Below are 17,654 nucleotides of genomic sequence, written 5' to 3'. Positions count from 1 at the left end.
AAACGATTTATTGTAAAACTATTCTTTTTCCATGACTTGTCTTTCTACATTTGTCAAAAATCAATTAACCATATTTGTATGGCTACATCCCTGGAGTTTCTATTCTGTTCTACTCATCTTCATGTTTATCCCTTCATTAATTTCATATTGTGTTGACTATTATAGCTTTATATTAAGTCTTGAAATTTTGTAGTGTGACCTCCAACTTCATTCTTCTTTTTAAAACTTTTGTCTATTCTAGTTCCTTTGCTTTTCCATATAAATTTTAGAATCAGCTTATCTAGGTCAACAAAAATTCCTATGGAGTTTTTGTTTCAAATTGTGTTAAATCTATAGATTAGTTGTGAGACAATTAACATATTAACTATACTGAGTCTTCCAGTCCATGAACATAGTAAGTTCATTCATTTATATGTCTATAATTTTTCCATCAGAGTTTTGTAGTTTTCAGACTACAGATTTTGTCCTGTTTTGTTAAAATTTTATCTTGGAGTTTTATTTTTAATCTCTCATATGTGGCATTGTTTCTTTTTACTTTTTATTTCTAATTTTTCATTGCTAAAAATACGATATATAGAAATTCAATTGAGTTTTGTGTGTTGACCTTATATCATATGACCTTGATAAACTTACTTGTTAGTTCTAGGAGCATTTTTGTAGATTCCTTGGAATTTTCTATGTAGACAATTATGTCATCTGCAAATAGGGCAAGTTTTATCTCTTCATTTCCAACCTACATGTACTTTATTTCTTTTTCCTAACCTTATTGCAACAGCTAGCCTTTCCGGTATGATATTAAATAGGAGTGATGGAAATGGTCATCCTTGCCTTGTTTATGATTTCAGGGGAAAAGCATTCAATCTTTCACCATTAAGTATGATGTTAGCTATATGTTTGCCATGGATATCCTTTAATGGATTAAGGAAAGGAATTTCTCTTTTATTCCTAGCTTGCTAAAAGGTTTGGTCATGAATGACTTATGAATTCTGTCAAATATTTTTTTCTGTATAAATTGTTCTAATCAGGTATTTTCTCTTCTCTAGCCTGTTGACATGGTAGATTATATTGATCAATTTTTTAATATTAAATCAGCCTTGTATTCTGGGCATCAAACACACATAGTCATAGTATATTATTCTTTTTTTATATTGTTGGGTTTGATTTGCTAATATTTTGTTGAGGATTTTTGCACCTGTGTTCATAAAGGATGCTGGTCTGTTATTTTATTTCCTTATACTCTCTTTGTTTGGTTTTGGTATCAAGGTAATGCTGGCATAACAAAATGATTTGGAAGCTTTCCTTTTCTTTCTATCCTTTGGAAGAGATTGTGTAAAATTGGTATTATTTATTCTTTAAATATTTGATAGAATTTTCCCATGTAACCATCTGGACCTGGAGATTTCTTTTTCAGAAGAATTTTAACTGTGAATTCTATTTAACTGATTTTAGGACTATTCAGAATTTTTAATTATTCTTTGGGGATTTTTGGTAGTTTGTGGCCTTTAAGGAATTCATCCATCTCATCCAAGATGTCAAATTTATATGGTTGGAGTTATTTATGGTTTTCCTTTATTATCCTTTAATGTCTGTGATTTCTTTAGTAATGTCCCTTCTTTCATTCCTGATATTGGTTATTTATGTCTTCTCTTTTTTTTCTTTATAAGTTTGGCTAAAGTTTTATCAACTTTATAGATCATTTTACAGAAGCAGTTTTTGTTCTACTGATTTTCTCTATTATATCTCTGTTTCTAATTTTAATGATTTCTACTCTAATATTTATTATTTCTTTCTTTATGCTTGATTTTTCTAGTTCTTTAAGGTGGAAGATTAAGTTACTAATTTGATACCCTTTTTCTTTTCTAGAATAATCACTTAATGCTTTAAATTTCACTCTAAGTGCTGCTTTAACTGTGTATAACAAACATTAATAAATCATACTGCCATTTCATTCAGTTCAAAGTATTTTCTAACGTTCCTTGAAACTTCTTCTTTGATCCAAGGATTATGTATAAATGTGTTTAGTTTCCAAATGCTTGGAGATGTACCAGTTATTGTTCTGTTATTAATTTCCAATTTAATTTCATTATTATTATTTAATTTCATTTTTTTCATACTTTGTAACATTTTAAAAATTTTTAAGGCTTGTTTTATAACTCAAGAAATGTTCTAGCTTGGTGAATGTTTCATGTGCACTGAAACTGCTGTCGTTGGGTGAAGTACTTTATAAACGTCGATTAGATCCTGTTAATTGATTGTATTCTTTAGTTCTTCTTTATTTTTTATATATTTTTTTGAGGAAGTTTAGCCCTGAGCTAACTGCTGCCAATCCTCCTCTTTTCGCTGAGGGAAACTGGCCCTGAGCTAAGATCCGTGCCCATCTTCCCCAACTTTATATGTGGGATGCCTGCCACAGCATGGCTTGCCAAGCTTACCATGTCCATGCCTGGGATCTGAACCAGCAAATCCCGGGCTGCCGAAGCAGAAAAAAAAGTGCGCACTTTACCTCTATGCCACCAGGCCAGCCCAGTTCTTCTTTCTTTGTGCTAACTGTATTAGTTTCCTAGGGCTACCATAACAAATTACCATAAATTTGGTGGCTTTAAACAACGTAAATTTATTCTCTCACAGTTATGGACACCAGAGTTTTAACATCAAGTTATCAATAAAGTTGATTCTTTCTCTAGGTTCTGAGGCAGAATCTATCCCATGCCTCTCTCCTAGCTTCTGGTGGCTGCTAGAAATCCTTGGTATTCTTGGCTTGTAGATGCACATGTCAATCTCTGCCGTCATCTTCACATCATCTTTCCCTCTGTGTGCCTTCTCCCCTTCTCTTCTCTTAAAAAGTCACTTGTTATTGCCTTTAGGGTCCACTCTAACCTAGGATGATCTCATCCTGAGATTGTTAACTTAATTACATCTGCAAAGACTATTTTTCTAAATATGGTACATTCAGAGGTTTCAGGTAGACATATCCTTGTCGGGGGGGCACCATTCAACGCCCTACACTGACTTTCTACTTGTTCTATCAATTACTGAGAGCAACACAGAAGTCACCAACTATGATTTTGGATTTGTTCTTTTCTCCTTTCATTTATATGTCCTGTTCTTGATATATTTTGAATCTCTGCTGTCATATATATACAAATTTATGGTTGTTATAAATTTGGGGTGAATTGACCCTTTTATCATTATGTAATGATCCTATTTACTCCTAGTAACTTTTCTGTTTCTGAAATCTACTTTGTCTGAATTAGTAAATCTATACAAGCATTATTTTGGTTAATATTTGCATAGTATATCTATTTTTATTATTTAACTTTTAGCCTATCTATAGCTTTACATGTAAAATGGGTGTATTATGGACAATTTATGGTTCATTTTTTTTAATCCATTCTGACAGTCGCTGTCTTTTAATTGATATGTTTGGACTATTTATTTTTAACGTATTTATTGATAGGCTCTAACTTAGGCCTGTCATTTTATTAATTGTTTTCTCTTAGTTCTCTCTCCTTTTAGTTCCTCTATAACCATTTTGAAACACACCTAGAACCATCTTAACAAGATTTGCCCTCAAGGAAAACTATTTCACTAGACCTTAGACAGTTTGGGTTTGCCAAAGCCTCACCTACCCAGAGGAAGGAAAATATCCAAATCCAGCTCCCCCTAGCCTTCTTATTTCACCCAGGAGTGAAGTCAGGAGAGGAGGACAGAAAGCGGAAAAGCATTTGTGAAGGTGAACCTTAGGGGTACAAGCTCACTAAAGTACTGAGACCAAATCATAGGACTGTACCATGCTTCTCCTCCCCCATACTTTACCATCACATCAGTAGGGATCCAGTCTAAACAGTGGATGACAGCTAAAAGTATTGGAAGCCTCAGGCCCTATTTAAAAAGGAGTTTCCAGGAAAATCCAAAGGCAAAAATTCTAGGGGAAACTTGGTGCTGGCCCAGTGGTGCAGTGGTTAAGTTTACATGCTCCGCATTGGTTGCCTGGGGTTCACTGATTTGGATCCCAAGTGCAGACCTACGTACTGCTTATCAAGCCATGCTGTGGCAGGCATCTCATATATAAAGTAGAGGAAGATGGGCACGGATGTTAGCCTAGGGCCAGTCTTCCCCAGAAAAAAAGAGTAGAATTGGTGGTGGATGTTAACTCAGGGCTAATCTTCCTCAGAATAAATAAATAAATGATTTTTAAAAATTCTAGGGGAAACAAAAACCAAGATTCTAGATGAAATTTTAGCCTTTGACACCACGTCTTTAGTAAACAGTACACAGTCTAACTCCTATCCAGATAAACATAACACCTCACACTAAAGGCCTATCTACTCTGTTCCAGTTCACCAATATATCATGTCCATCTTTCAATAAAAGATTAAAATGCATGCAAAAAGAAAAAAAACACAGTTTAAAGAAACAATGTAAGCATCAGAACCAGACTCAGCTATAGTAGAGATTTCGGAATTACCAGACCAGGAATTTAAAATAACTGTAATTAGCGTGCTAAGTGTTCTAATGCAAAAAGTAGACAACATACAGGAACAGATTGGTAACGTAAGCAGAGATACGGAAACTCTAAGAAAGAATCAAAAGGAAATACTGGAAATCAAAAACACTGTAACAGAAAGGAAGAATGTCTTTGGTGAACTCATTAGCAGACTGAACACAGCCAAGGAAAGAATCAGTGAGTTTGAAGGTATGTCAGTAGAAACCTCCCAAACTGAAAAACAAAGATAAAAAAGAATAAAAACAAAAACAAAACAGAATATCCAAGAACTAGGGGGAAAATACAAAAGGAGTAACGTAATGGGAACAACAGAGGGGAGAAAAAAGAGAAAAAGACGGAATAAATATTCAAAATAATAATGGATGAGAATTTCCCAAAATTAGTAACAAACATCAAACTATAGATTCAGGAAACTCAGAGAACACCAAGGATAATAAATACCAACAAATCTACACCTAAGAATACTAAATTCAAACTGCAGAAAATCAAAGACAAAGAGAAAAATCATGAAAGAAGGCAAAGGGAGAAAAAACATCTTACCTATTGAGGAACAGGGATAAGATATCTATGTCCTATTCTAGAAAACCTATGAATATATTAGACTACATGGTAAAGGGAAGTTAAGACAGGACATGCAATTAAGGTTGCTAATCAGCTGACCTTAAAATAGAGAGAGTATCCTGAATTATCCAGATGGGCCAAATGTAATCACAAGAGTCCTCAAAGTGAGAGAGGCAGAAGAGAGAGAACCAGAGAGATGGCAGTGTGAGAAGAACTTGGCCCAATGTTGCTTGCTTTGAAGATGGAGGAACCAAGAAAAGTGGACCCCTAAAAGGTGAAAAAGGCCAAGGAACTAATTCTCCCCTAAACTGTCCAGAAGAGTATGCATCTTCATTTTAGCCCAATGAGATCCATTCTGGAATTCTGATCTCCAGAAATGTAAGATGATAAATTTGTATTGTTTAAGCCACTAACTTTATGATAATTTGTTGCAGCAGCAGTAGAAAATTAATACAGTTATAACTCCTGTTTTAAAGTCTTTGATAATCCCAACATCTTTTATCTCAGGGTTGGTGACTTTTGTTTATTCTCTTGCAAGTTGTGATTTTCCTGGTTCTTCATATGCTGAATAATTTTTGCTCATACCCTGGATATTTCAAATATTATGCAATGAGATTTTAGGTCATGTTTAAACCCTAAGGCTAACACGGATTTTTTTTTTTTTAATCAGGCAATTGACCTAGGTAGGTTAAGGCCACAAGAGTCAATCCACCTTTTGTGGGTTCCAGTTCCAAGGTCTTTCAGGTCTCAAAGCCTTTGCTGTGCTATTTGAATCTGTCCCATGTGTGTGACATCCAGTGGCCAGTCTGGAACCTGGGCAGTGGTCTAGTCTGTAGTTCAATTCCCAAAGTCTCTGGTGTGCTATTTAGGGTAAGATCAGTACATGCTAAATTCAAGTTAAGCCCAAAAATTCATCCACCACTTTATGGGATGGCTCTTTTGAGCCTTGTCTTCTCTGCAATCTCTCTAACCCCTTCTCATTCTCTGGGGTCCCTACTTTTGGCTCTTCAGCCAGATAAATGGAGCAGGAAGAAGGTTTCCCAGCCTGAGTGAGAAACCTAATATGCTTCCCTGGATTTCCTGTAGCACCTGAGATCAGGCAGGAAATTTGAACAAGGTCTGACAAAAGCAAGATGAACACCATATGGGGTTCTGAACTCTTAAGGGAAATATTATTTGGATAAGATTCAGCATGTAATGAGGTTTTAAACTTGAACAGAAGTATAGTAAAAAGGAAAAGAATTAAACTTTCTATTTTTAGATAATTGTAAATTCACATATAGTTGTCAGAAATAATAGAGAAATCTCATGTATCCTTTATCCAGTTTCCCCAATGGTAACATCTTGCAAAGCTGTAGTAATATATTACAACCAGCATATTGACACTGATATAGTCAAGATACAGAACATTTCCATCATGACAGGGCTGCTTCATATTGCTTCTTTTAACCACTCCTACTTCCCTCCCACCCCAACCCCTCCTTAACCCCTTAACCCCTGGCAATCATTTACCTGTTCTCCATTTCTATAATTTTGTCATTTCAAGAATATTATGTAATGGAATCACACAACAAATAAGCCATAAATATGAGCAAGGAAAAAGAAAGAATTTTGTGCCAGGCTCTTAAAATTAGGCGCATAAAGGGGAAAATCTCTTTAAAATAGTAGTAGCAGGGCTAGGATCAATATTCAATCTTCAATTTCACTCTTAGCCCAATTGCCTCATTCTTTTATTAACCTGTTTCAAATATTCATATTTCAAATATAGATACATTAAGGATATATACATATTTCAAGTATATATATTAGGGATAAATATATATTTAATATGTAAATATATATACTTCAGATACATATATATTTCATATATATAAACCCTAATATATAGGGTCTTTTTCAGAAGACTCTAAGATCTTTTGTTCTCATGATACATCTGACCAAATATCACCAATTACTATGTAATCCTCCTCTTCTCTGTCATTTTCTAACCCATTGCTTTCTTCCTCTCGTTGACTGAAGATTGTGAAGAACTTGGCTTATAGTCTTCTTCATCACTAAAAGTCCTGACATCCTCCAGGTAGATCTCCACGTCCATGGAGCAATTCCTCCAATACCTAGATCTCTTTGTCACTTAACCTTCTCAGCTGTAAGAGTAGTCAGACTACAATTCAACTTCCTGTCACCCTGCCCAAGTGAAGTGTAATCATCTTTTCCTCCCTACTGCCTGTTTGTTTCTGTTAGCCCCTTTCCAAAAGACTTTAAGTGTATTCAAATATCTCCCATATTAAAAAAATAAAAGAAAAACTTTCTAAGCTTCCTATTCCCCCTTTAACTACTATCCTGACTTTCACTTATTCCCTACCCCTACCCAATTAAGCTTCTCAAAATTTCTCTTCAATCACTGTTCTCACTTTCCCTCCTACCGCTCACTTCTCAGACCAGTGCTTTTCTTGTTCCTCAGGGCAATATCATTAGCAACTCTTTCTTCTCACTCCATAGCTCACCCAAGGAAATGTCACAGACTCCAAAGACTTCAGCTGCCATTTATACTCCGATGCTTCCTAAATCTATTTTTCTAAACCAGATCGTTCTCGGCTTTCAATCTGTATATTCAACAACGTCCTGAAGCAACATCTCCATTTAGGTGACCGAAAAGCACCTCAAACATAGACTGTTTATATCTAAACTTATCTTTTTTCTTCCAAAACTATTTCTCTTCCTCTTCAGTGAATGGCATCACCAGCCATGCAGTTGTGTATACTTGAAATAATTCGTGTTTTACTCGACTTCTTCACCCCCATAGTCAATCACTATTTCTGTTGATTCTATCTCAAATCCATTGACTTTTCTCCATCCCCATTGTTAGTACCTTATTTCATGTCACCACTACCTCTCACCTAGATCACTGAACAGTCTTTCTTTAGTTATTTAACAGTTCTTTATGAAGCATCTTTTATGTGCTAGACACTGTTCTGGGCACTTGGGATATACCAACAAATAAATACAGATAAAAATCCTTGTTCTTACGGAGGTCACTTTATAGCAGGTCAAGATAGACAATAATCAAATGGACATAATAAACAAGTAAATTCTTTAGTATTTTAGAAAGTGAAAAGTATTATTGCAAAAAAATTGTCAAACAGTGTAAGGGAAACGCTAAGAGGTAGGGGTGGGGCTGTTTTCAGTGTTATATAAAGAAGATGACATTTGAGCAAGTACGTGAAGGAAGAATGGGAGCTGCATGAAAACCCAGAGGAAGAACAGGCAGAGGAAACAGCCGGTGCAAGAACATCTTGGGCCAGCTTAAGTGGCCTTCTGTGCCCTTTAATCAAGGCCTGAGGAGACACGGTGCAGGGAGTTTGGGCCCTACAATGCTGCATGAGAAGCCACTGAAGGTGGTTAGATCAACATCCAAATTTTTATTTTAGAAATAAAATCCTGGATTCTTGAACACAAATACGACATCCCATATTTCTGTATCCCTAATCCATAGGCCGGCGCCTGACACACAATCTATACTCAACAAACGTGTGTTGAATGGATGATTAGAGCAGGCTGAGACTGGGGGCAGGGGAAATTAATTAGGAGACTATTTCTACAGCATAGATGAGAAATGACAAGGGATTGCACTAAAGCAAGACAATGGGGATGGAGAAAAAGGATAGATTTGAGAGATATTTAGGAGGTAGAATTTATGAGACAGTGGCTGAGTGCTTGAGAAGGGAGTTTTGGCTTGGTTGAGTGGTGGGCTGTAGCAACATAGGAGAGAGAGGAGAAAGGGCAGGGAATTTGTTTCCATTTGGTTTTGTTTGTTTTGTTTTTGCCAAGGAGGGTGGTGAGGGAGATGCTAAATTCAGTGTGCATTTCTTTGTCTTGGTAACACTAGTGCAAGACCGAGGTGAAGATAACCTGTGAACACCACATTTCCAAGTGTGGGACACAGAAGAGGTCTCAGTTCTGGGAGTGCACAAGCAGAGCTTCTCAAACTGGAGCGAGCATAGGAATCAGCTGGGGAGCTCGTCAATACTTCATAATCTTAGGCTCAAGCCCGGAGATTTCTTGTCAGTAGCTCTGGAGTAGGGCTCAGGAATCTGAATTTTATACACACATGCACAAACCTGGTGCTCTGGTGCAGAGAGTGTCCACACCTCACTTTAAGAAATACAAGTATTGGTAGTGGATGGGACCTGAGCATATGAATTAAAGATACAAGTATAAAGAGAAAAGGATGGAAGGCAGAAACCTAGAGAACGCAGATATTCATAGAGCAGACTCACAAAGAGAAACCTTCTGAGCTGTGGGCTGAGAGCTCTGTTATGGACCACTTCACATTATTGTCTGAATGTCTTAGACTTGTGGTCCTTCTCCTTTGGGGCTGGGAGTTTGTGTTAGACAAAGTTGAGAGAGACACTTTTAAAAGAAGTTGGGTCGAAATTTCAAAGAACCTTGAATGGCTAACTGAGTTGATCTCATCAGCGCTGTCATCTGTGAAAGCCATTGGTGAGAGTTTTTGATCAGGACAAGAAGATGATGAAAGCAGAATCTTTTTTTTTCTTTGAGGAAGATTAGCCCCAAGCTAACATCCATGGCCATCTTCCTCTGCTTTTCTATGTGGGACACCTATCACAGCATGGCTTGACAAACAGTGTGTAGGTCTGCACCTGGGATCCGAACCGGTGAACCCCGGGCCCCTGAAGCGCAATGTGTGAACTTAACCTCTGCGCCACTGGGCTGGCCCCCGAAAGCAGAATTTTTTAAAGGCCAGTTTGGTACTAAATGTTTGGAAGGAGGAGAAAATGAGGCTAGATCCGTCAAGAAAGACTGCAGAAAGGGAAAATCAAAAACCCAGCTGAGCTATGCAAAGAAAAAGAAAACCTCTATGAGGAAGGCAGAGGGCTGAACCAGAGATTCAACTGGACAGCAGACTCAGAGGCTGGAATTGGAGAGAATTCTTAGACGGGATGGTTAGTAGTGCCAAATACTGCAGAGACGGCTGCAAATCCACCAGACACTAAAATGACAATAATAGCATATATATTGTCAAAAGGATTAATGCTGAACAAGGGACCCTCTCAGTCACATCCATTGCTAAGATGACACGCTTTTTAACTTTTAATCCTTGCCTTCATAAAGGTGAGCATTCAAAGTCACTGTGACCTTCTCTGAAATTCTGAAAAAGGAAACAATTCCTACCTTTGTGTGATCCTTTGAAACCAAGTAAATGACCCAGAAAACTAAGATAAATATCAGCATCAGCGATAATTTACGAGTTATGGCATTTGGAAACGAAGTGAGGACCGGAGAGAGGACAGGAGAAATCATCACACGTTAAATCAAATCAACATGACGTTGCTCTCTATGCTTTGGTTCTTCCTCAGTACTTTCCAGAACAGGATTATCTTCTATACAGCTGCTGTCTCCTGGGTTTCCAGGAAGTCCCATTATATGTTCTATTAGGAATCAGAAACCATGGTAGTCCCTGAGACAGGGAACTGAGCTGGCTGAAGGACTCCTGGTTGCTGACTCTCAGGTTAATTCTTCAGTATGGAGTCATAGCAGAGCTCCGAGCCTTTTCTCTCATTAAGAACACAGTGAGCATGGCAAGTTTTAGTAACTGTTTACCCTAAGAAACACTTTCTTCAGGTGCCCTTCAATGAACCCGAGTCTCTAAATCTCTCTCGGATACACAAACACATTCACACACATGCACACACACGTGCAGTACCTGGTACCCTCTCTCCCTAGTCTTCCCTGCCTCCTGAGGCTTCCTTCTAAATCTCCCATTTGTTTTTTCAGGCAGCTTCCTTCCATCTCAGGTTTTCCGTCTCCTCATGCTAAAGCAGTTGAAAAACATTGCCATAAAGGGCAAGCGTGTACTCTTTAGAAAAGGTCATTGCTGAGTGGCCAGAATTTTAGTTTTAGCTTTTTAAGCCTAGAATTGCAAAAGTCTCAGCTAAATTATGGCAGTGTTTCTCAAACTCTTCGCTCGTGACCCACAGTAAGAAAATCATATCAAATCCCATTTCAGAGCTCACACCGCGCCCCCCACCCAAACCACATAGAGCAATACTTATCCTTATTGTGTGCAGAGCACAGTGATCTTTTCTAGTAATTCTATTTTATTCCATTCCATTTTAGTATTTTCCATGCGCAAATAGAATAATTGTACTTTCCCTGAAGGGTTGCAATGCTTCATTTGAAAAGCACTGACTGGTCTATGGTTCTCCCTCCCGTCTCTGCCATTAATTCTGCAAATAAGAGTTGGAAAGCGCCGCACCTGTGGAGGAATATCTTCTCCATCATGTTCTTGCACAGCAATTACAGCCGTCCTAAGCTTGTTGGTTAAAGTGGTCTTTGTGTTTATTTTAGGGTTGGAGTTCCCCTATAAGCTTCATTGATCAAAGGCTGAAATGCCATTTGTGGCCACAGTGTGCCAGATGGAATCACAGCCTCCCTTTCAATGACCTGTTCCTGCTCCCTCCACGCAGCCAGCCAGAAGAAAGAAGCCAGGAGGAAGCTCCTCAGTTTGTTTGAGAGAATGGACATATCCAATCCCAGCCCAGGGTCACCATAGTTTTATACAGAGGGCATTGCCTTTGCTCACGCCTTTGCTTTGTGTCTTATGGAATTAGTCACGTCTGCAATAACAGAAGTATCTGAAAAAACCAGAAAGAAGAAAACAGAAGCCCTTGTCCACAGTTCCTGAACGACTGAGACTTCATGTGGCTGGTTCCTCTCAATATTAGGAGTGCTTTCTTTGTGAACTCCTTCCCTTGCTCTAAACAAATGCATACATTAAGCATTCCAACAACAATTTAAATTAAATCTCAGGCCATAAAAGGAAGAGCTACAGGTCTCAATCCCACTGCAAACTGCATCTGTAACAGGGTAGGAAAGAATCTAAAAGAGCAAACTCTGTGGACATGGGGGTCACTGTCACTAAAGGTGGTACATGGTCACAGTGTAGCCACCTACTGGTGGCCTGTTACCATCACATTACACTAGCCACCCTCAAATTGCATTGCTCTGCATGGGAATATCTACAGAGATAGAGATATCCAGATACAGATATACCTTGATAGAGATACAGATACAGATATAGAGATATAGATATACCTAAATATCTACATATAAACATAGAGATATCCAGATAGAGATGATATATAGAGATATACACGCATGTATTTCGTATATGTGATATATGTATACACACATAACATTGGTTTGTTTGCATCCATGCCAATCCCTCCAGGTACGCATCCATATAACTATATAGATATCAAGACTGTGATCACAGCACGTTGGAAACCTGCACTAAGATGCAGTAGATAATTTCTGAAGGAACTGATTGAAAGAAAAGAGATACAGATCCCACCAATCCTTCCCCACCCTTGATAAGGTATGTTCCTTTCTACTGCCTTGTACTACAGTGTTGTGACGATTCTAATAGTGGGTCCAGGATTCTTAAACTAAACCCCTGGAGCCTGCTCCCTCGTGTGGAACAAAGAGAAAACACTTGCCTCCAAAAATCCTTAATGAGAAACGTGTGCTCCAAGTCACAGCCTAATCACCACTGCCACATAGATAACTGCATGGCAAACAGACAAATGCTTGGTACCCCTAAAATATGTAATTAACTCACCTCGTTTTCACAATAGTTGTTGAGCTAGTCAGGATAGATACTGTCATGCCCACGTAACAAAGAGCCTGGGACACAGAGAGGAGCCACAAAACTGGTCTGAGGTCACGGCGTCAGCATTTGAGCCAAGTCCAGAGCACCAGGCCCTTGACTTGTGTGGTGGGCCTGCCGCCCACAGGAATGGACGCAATGAGTTCAGGGTATGGCTCCCCAATCCTTACGATTGATATGAAAGGAAATAAATACAATGAAGGAGAGCCGATTTTTGGTTGAAGTAACATAGCCTTGACTTGTGCTTTTCAAATTAAAATTATTTTGCCTGATGGTGGGGAGCCGGTATGAGGCCACATTTTGGGGGAAGAGGGGTACTGGCTACTAAACAGCCCATTTTCCTCTAGTGTTAATTTTACTCAATGATTTTTGGGGGGCAAATTAAAGCTACTTAATTGGTAAATAACTTTAGATATTTTTGTCAATCTAAACTTCAACATACCGTAACATTTAAATGAGTTTTTAGGGTAAAAGAAAAGACTGCCAAGGAATTTTAATCCCTTAGTAAGGTTGTTTTTAGCAATAGCCATAATCCCCTAAAGGTTGAAGTTCATTCTCCTCTGCTTTTGGAATATATTCATCAAGAAGTTTGGGCTAAACTCAGAGAAACTTCCCTGGTACACGTGCAGAATGTCTGTGTTGCCAGCACCCTTGTGGGAGAGGTCGCCCCAACATCAGGAACATAGGCATCCAGTCTGGGGACTGTGGGGGAAGGGAACGAACATTTGTTCTAGGCAGAACATTAAGAACCCACTCCTGGTATTTCCTTCCATTTGGAAGGACATTAGTGATTTTTTATAAGAAGGTACCCAATCTCCTCTGCTTCTTCCTGTTCGAGGAGGCCTGGCTTGGTCTCACGCTGCCTGGACAGGATAGGTAAGCTTCTCTGATGCTGGGATTCAGTATTAGAAAGACCTCTTGGCTACATGTAGGTATAAACCACATTTTCCAATTTCAGCCTTCTTAGAAGTAACAGTGAATTTGGGGGCGGGTTCTCCATTTGCTTACTCTTTTCTAATTTCTCCACTCATTCAGAACTCAGTCTGAAAGAGAGAAGATATTTATTAGAACGTCTTTTAAAAACCATCAATTTCCTCAGTTCTATGTGCCGTCAATAGCTTTTAGTTCATCTTCTCATTTAACTTTTATAAACTTGGGGTTAGAAAGCAGCATCTCCACCACATAGATAGAGAAAGGGAGACTTGGGTAAAATAATTTTCTTATGCTTACATAAGCCTCTGTCTAATCCAAAGGGCGAGGGGTGCACACTATGGCCCGCGGACCAAATCTGGTCCACAGCCTGTTTTTGTAAATAGAGTTTTTCTTGGAAGAGAGTCACACCCATTCACTTACATATTGAGTTGAGTAATTGTGACAGAGATCATATGATCCATGAGCCTAAAATATTTACTATCTGGCCCTTGACAGGAAAACTTTGCTGATGACCCCTGGTCTAAGCAATCTAATAACCTGTTGGATTAGTAAGAGTTAAAAAGTGAGTGGATCATATGTGGAATATAAAAATGTACTGGGACAAAGAAAACAGTTCAGTGGTTACCAGGGGGAAGAGGGTGGTGGGGGGCACAGGGGGTGAAGGGGAGCACTTATGTAGTGACAGTCAAGAAATAATGTACAACTGAAATCTCACATTGATGTAAACTATTATGAACTCAATAAAAAAAAAGTATAAACTTCACTTCAACAAATAGTGTTGGGAAAATTAGATATCCACATTCAAAGGAATGAAGTTGGATCCTTAATTTACACCATATACAAAAATTAACTCAAAATGGATCAAAAACTTAAAATAGCTAAAACTATAAAACTCTTAGAAGAAAACATAGGGGGACAGCTTCTTGATATTGGATATGGTAATGATTTCTTGGCTACAACACCAAAAGTAAAAAGAAAAAGACAGCAAAAATGAAAATAAATTGGACTACATCAAAATTAAAAACTTCTGTGCATCAAAGGACTTAATCAACAGAGTGAAAAGGCAACCTACAGGGTAGGAGAAAATATTTGCAAATGATATATCTGATAAAGGGCTAATGTCCGGATTATATAAAGAACCTCTACAACTCAACAACAAAAAGACAAATGACCTGATTAAAACATGGGCAAAGGACTTGACTAAATATTTCTCCAAAGAAGGTATACAAATGGCCAATAAGCATATGAAAAGATGCTTAACATCACTAATCATTAGGGAAATCAAAACCACAAGACATCACCTCATACCCATCAGGATGGCTACTATTAGAAAAAAAAAAACAGTGTTGGCAAGGATGTGGAGAAACTGGAAGTCTTGTGTACTATTGGTGGGAATGCAAAACAGTGTGGCCGCTGTGGAAAACAGTATGGTGGCTCTTCGAAAAATTAAAAGTAGAATTATCATATGATCCAATAATTCCACTTCTAGATATACACCCAAAATAACTGAAAGCAGGAACTCAGATATTTATACACCCATGTACATAGCAGCACTATTCACAATAGACAAAGGTTGAAGCAACTCTAATGCCCATTGACAGATGAATGGATGAAGAAAACATGGTGTGCATAAAAATGTAGTGTGGGGGGAAATGGGGAGTTGTTGTTTAATGGGTATAGAGTTTCAGTTTTGCAAGATGAGAACATCCTGGAGATTGGTTGCAAAACAACGTGAATATACTCAACAATATTGAACTATACACTTAAAATGGTTAAAATGGTAAATTTCATGTTGTGCATTTTAACAATTTTTTTAAGTATAAATTTAATGAAATACTTCATACCAATAAGTTAAATGTTTTAATAAAGAAAAAAAAGTGAGTGGACTGCAAGAAGAAAAAGAAGTTCTACTCACTAAGTGGAGTGTTGAAATGGCAGAGAAATTATGGGTAATGACAAGTTGTAATATGTGCTCATGGGTCTGATTATCTAAAGTGGTATAAAGAAGAAGGTCACTGGATTGAAGAGAGACAAGAAACTATAAGGATTTAGATGTCGGATGTATCATCCACGTCGCTATTAAAAACTCACAGAATGAGAATGGGATTTGGTGTGGGGAGGAAGGTCATGAACTCAATACTAACTTCTTTGACAATGTAAGGGGGAGGTTGATAGACGACAAAGAAAGGAGGGTGGTGATGGGTATTAGCAGAAGAGAATGATCCGCAAAAAGAAGAATTCCACAGAAGAGGGTGGTATAGATGAAACCAAGAATGGTTTCCATTCCATATTCCCTATTCCATACGTAGTACTCTCCAGCCCCAAACAGAGTGAACTGATTTTTCCTCAATCTGTTCCCAGCATGTGATGCATTCCACTATTACAGCATGTATCCCACACAACTGTATTTTTTTGTTTAACAGCTTTATTGAGCTATAATATACATACCATAAAATTCACCCATTTTAAGTGTACAGTTCACTGACTCAATAAATTTATCTAGTTATTAAACTGACACTAAAAATCAATTTTAAAACATTTCCATTGTCCCCCAAAGATCCCTCATATCCATATGCAGTCCCATCTTGTTCCCGCTTCCATCCCCAGGCAACCAGTAATCTGCTTTCAGTCTCCAGGCCTTTTCTGGACATTTCATGTAAATGTAATCATTCAATACATGGTCTTTTGTGTCTGGCTATTTTCATTTAGCATAAGGTTTTTGAGGTTTTATCCATATGGTAGCATGAATCAGTACTTCATTCCTTTTTATTGCTGAACAATAGTCCCTTGTCTGGACATACCACATTTTATTTATCCATTCATCAGTTCATGGCCATTCAGGTTGTTTCTCTTTTCAATCTTTTATTTATAATGCTGCTACAAACACTTACATACAAGTTTTTGTGTAGTGTGTAGACATGATGTTTTCATTTCTTTTGGGTACATACCTAGGAGGGGAATTTCTGGGCATATAGTAACTCTATGTTTAATATTTTGAGGGACTACAAGACTGTTTTCCAAAGCAATTACACCATTTATTTTCCCAACAGCAATGAATGAGGATCTCAGTTTCTCCACATCCTTACCAACATTTGTTATTGTCTTTCTCATTAAAGCCATTCTAGTGGATGTGATGTGGTATCTCATCGTGATCTTGATTTGCATTTCCCTAATGACTAATGATGTTCAGCATCTTTTCATGTGCTAACTGGCCTTTTGTACATCTTCTTTGAAGAAATATCTACTCATATCTTTTGTCCATTTTTAAATTGGGTTATTTACCTTTTTATTATTGAGTTGTAACAGTTCTTTATATATTCTAAACACAAGTCCCTGATTGGATATATGGTTTACAAATATTTTCTCAATCTGTGGGTTGTCTTCATTTTCTTAACGGTGTTCTTTGAAACACAAAAGTTTTTAGTTTCAGTGAAGTAGAATTTATATTTTTTCTTTTGTTGTTTGTGCTTTTGGTGTCATATCTAAGAAAGCTTTGCCTAATCTAAGGTCACAGAGATTTACTTGTGTATTTTCTTTGTGAGAGTTTTGTAGTTTTCCTCTTACACTTAAGGTCTATAATCTATTTTGAGTTAATTTTTGTGTAGACTGTGAGAAAGTGGTCCAACTTCATTCTTTTTCTTATGGATATCCAGTTGTCCCTGCACCTTTTGTCAAATAGACTATTCAGACTATTTTTCCTCATTGAATTGTCTTGGCACTATTGCAGAAAATCAATTAACTGTAAATGTAAGTGTTTTTTTCTGGACTCTGAATTCTGTTCCATTGATCTATAAATCATTATGCCAGTACCACACAGGCTTAATTCCTGTTACTATATAGAACGTTTCAAATTGGGAATTGTTGCTTCTCTGATTTGTTCTTTTTCAAGATTGTTTTGGCTATTCTGGGTCCCTTGAATTTCCACATGAATTTTAGCACCAGCTTGTTAATTTCTGCAAAAGC

The 17,654-nt window shown here is 37.6% G+C and overlaps 2 protein-coding genes across 2 annotated transcripts in view; one reads left to right on the top strand and one right to left on the bottom strand.

Annotated features, from left to right (window-relative positions):
- The window catches only part of LOC103564111 (NXPE family member 2), a 41,819-nt gene extending 30,693 nt beyond the window's left edge, over positions 1-11,126 (bottom strand). Inside the window, 1 exon segment of the mRNA XM_070623186.1 lies at positions 10,262-11,126. Within this exon segment, the coding sequence (XP_070479287.1) occupies positions 10,262-10,390 (129 nt within the window). The 5' untranslated portion in view covers positions 10,391-11,126.
- Positions 11,127-13,595: 2,469 nt separating this feature from the next.
- The window catches only part of NXPE4 (neurexophilin and PC-esterase domain family member 4), a 50,868-nt gene continuing 46,809 nt past the window's right edge, over positions 13,596-17,654 (top strand). Inside the window, exon 1 of the mRNA XM_070623179.1 lies at positions 13,596-13,634. The gene's annotated coding sequence lies outside the window, so the exon portion shown is untranslated. The remainder of the gene's footprint in view (positions 13,635-17,654) is intronic.

Source organism: Equus przewalskii, chromosome 6 (genome assembly GCF_037783145.1).
Source record: "Equus przewalskii isolate Varuska chromosome 6, EquPr2, whole genome shotgun sequence".
NCBI lineage: Eukaryota > Metazoa > Chordata > Mammalia > Perissodactyla > Equidae > Equus > Equus przewalskii.
Note: the sequence above shows the minus strand (reverse complement) of the source record. Positions and strands in the feature narration are given on the sequence as shown.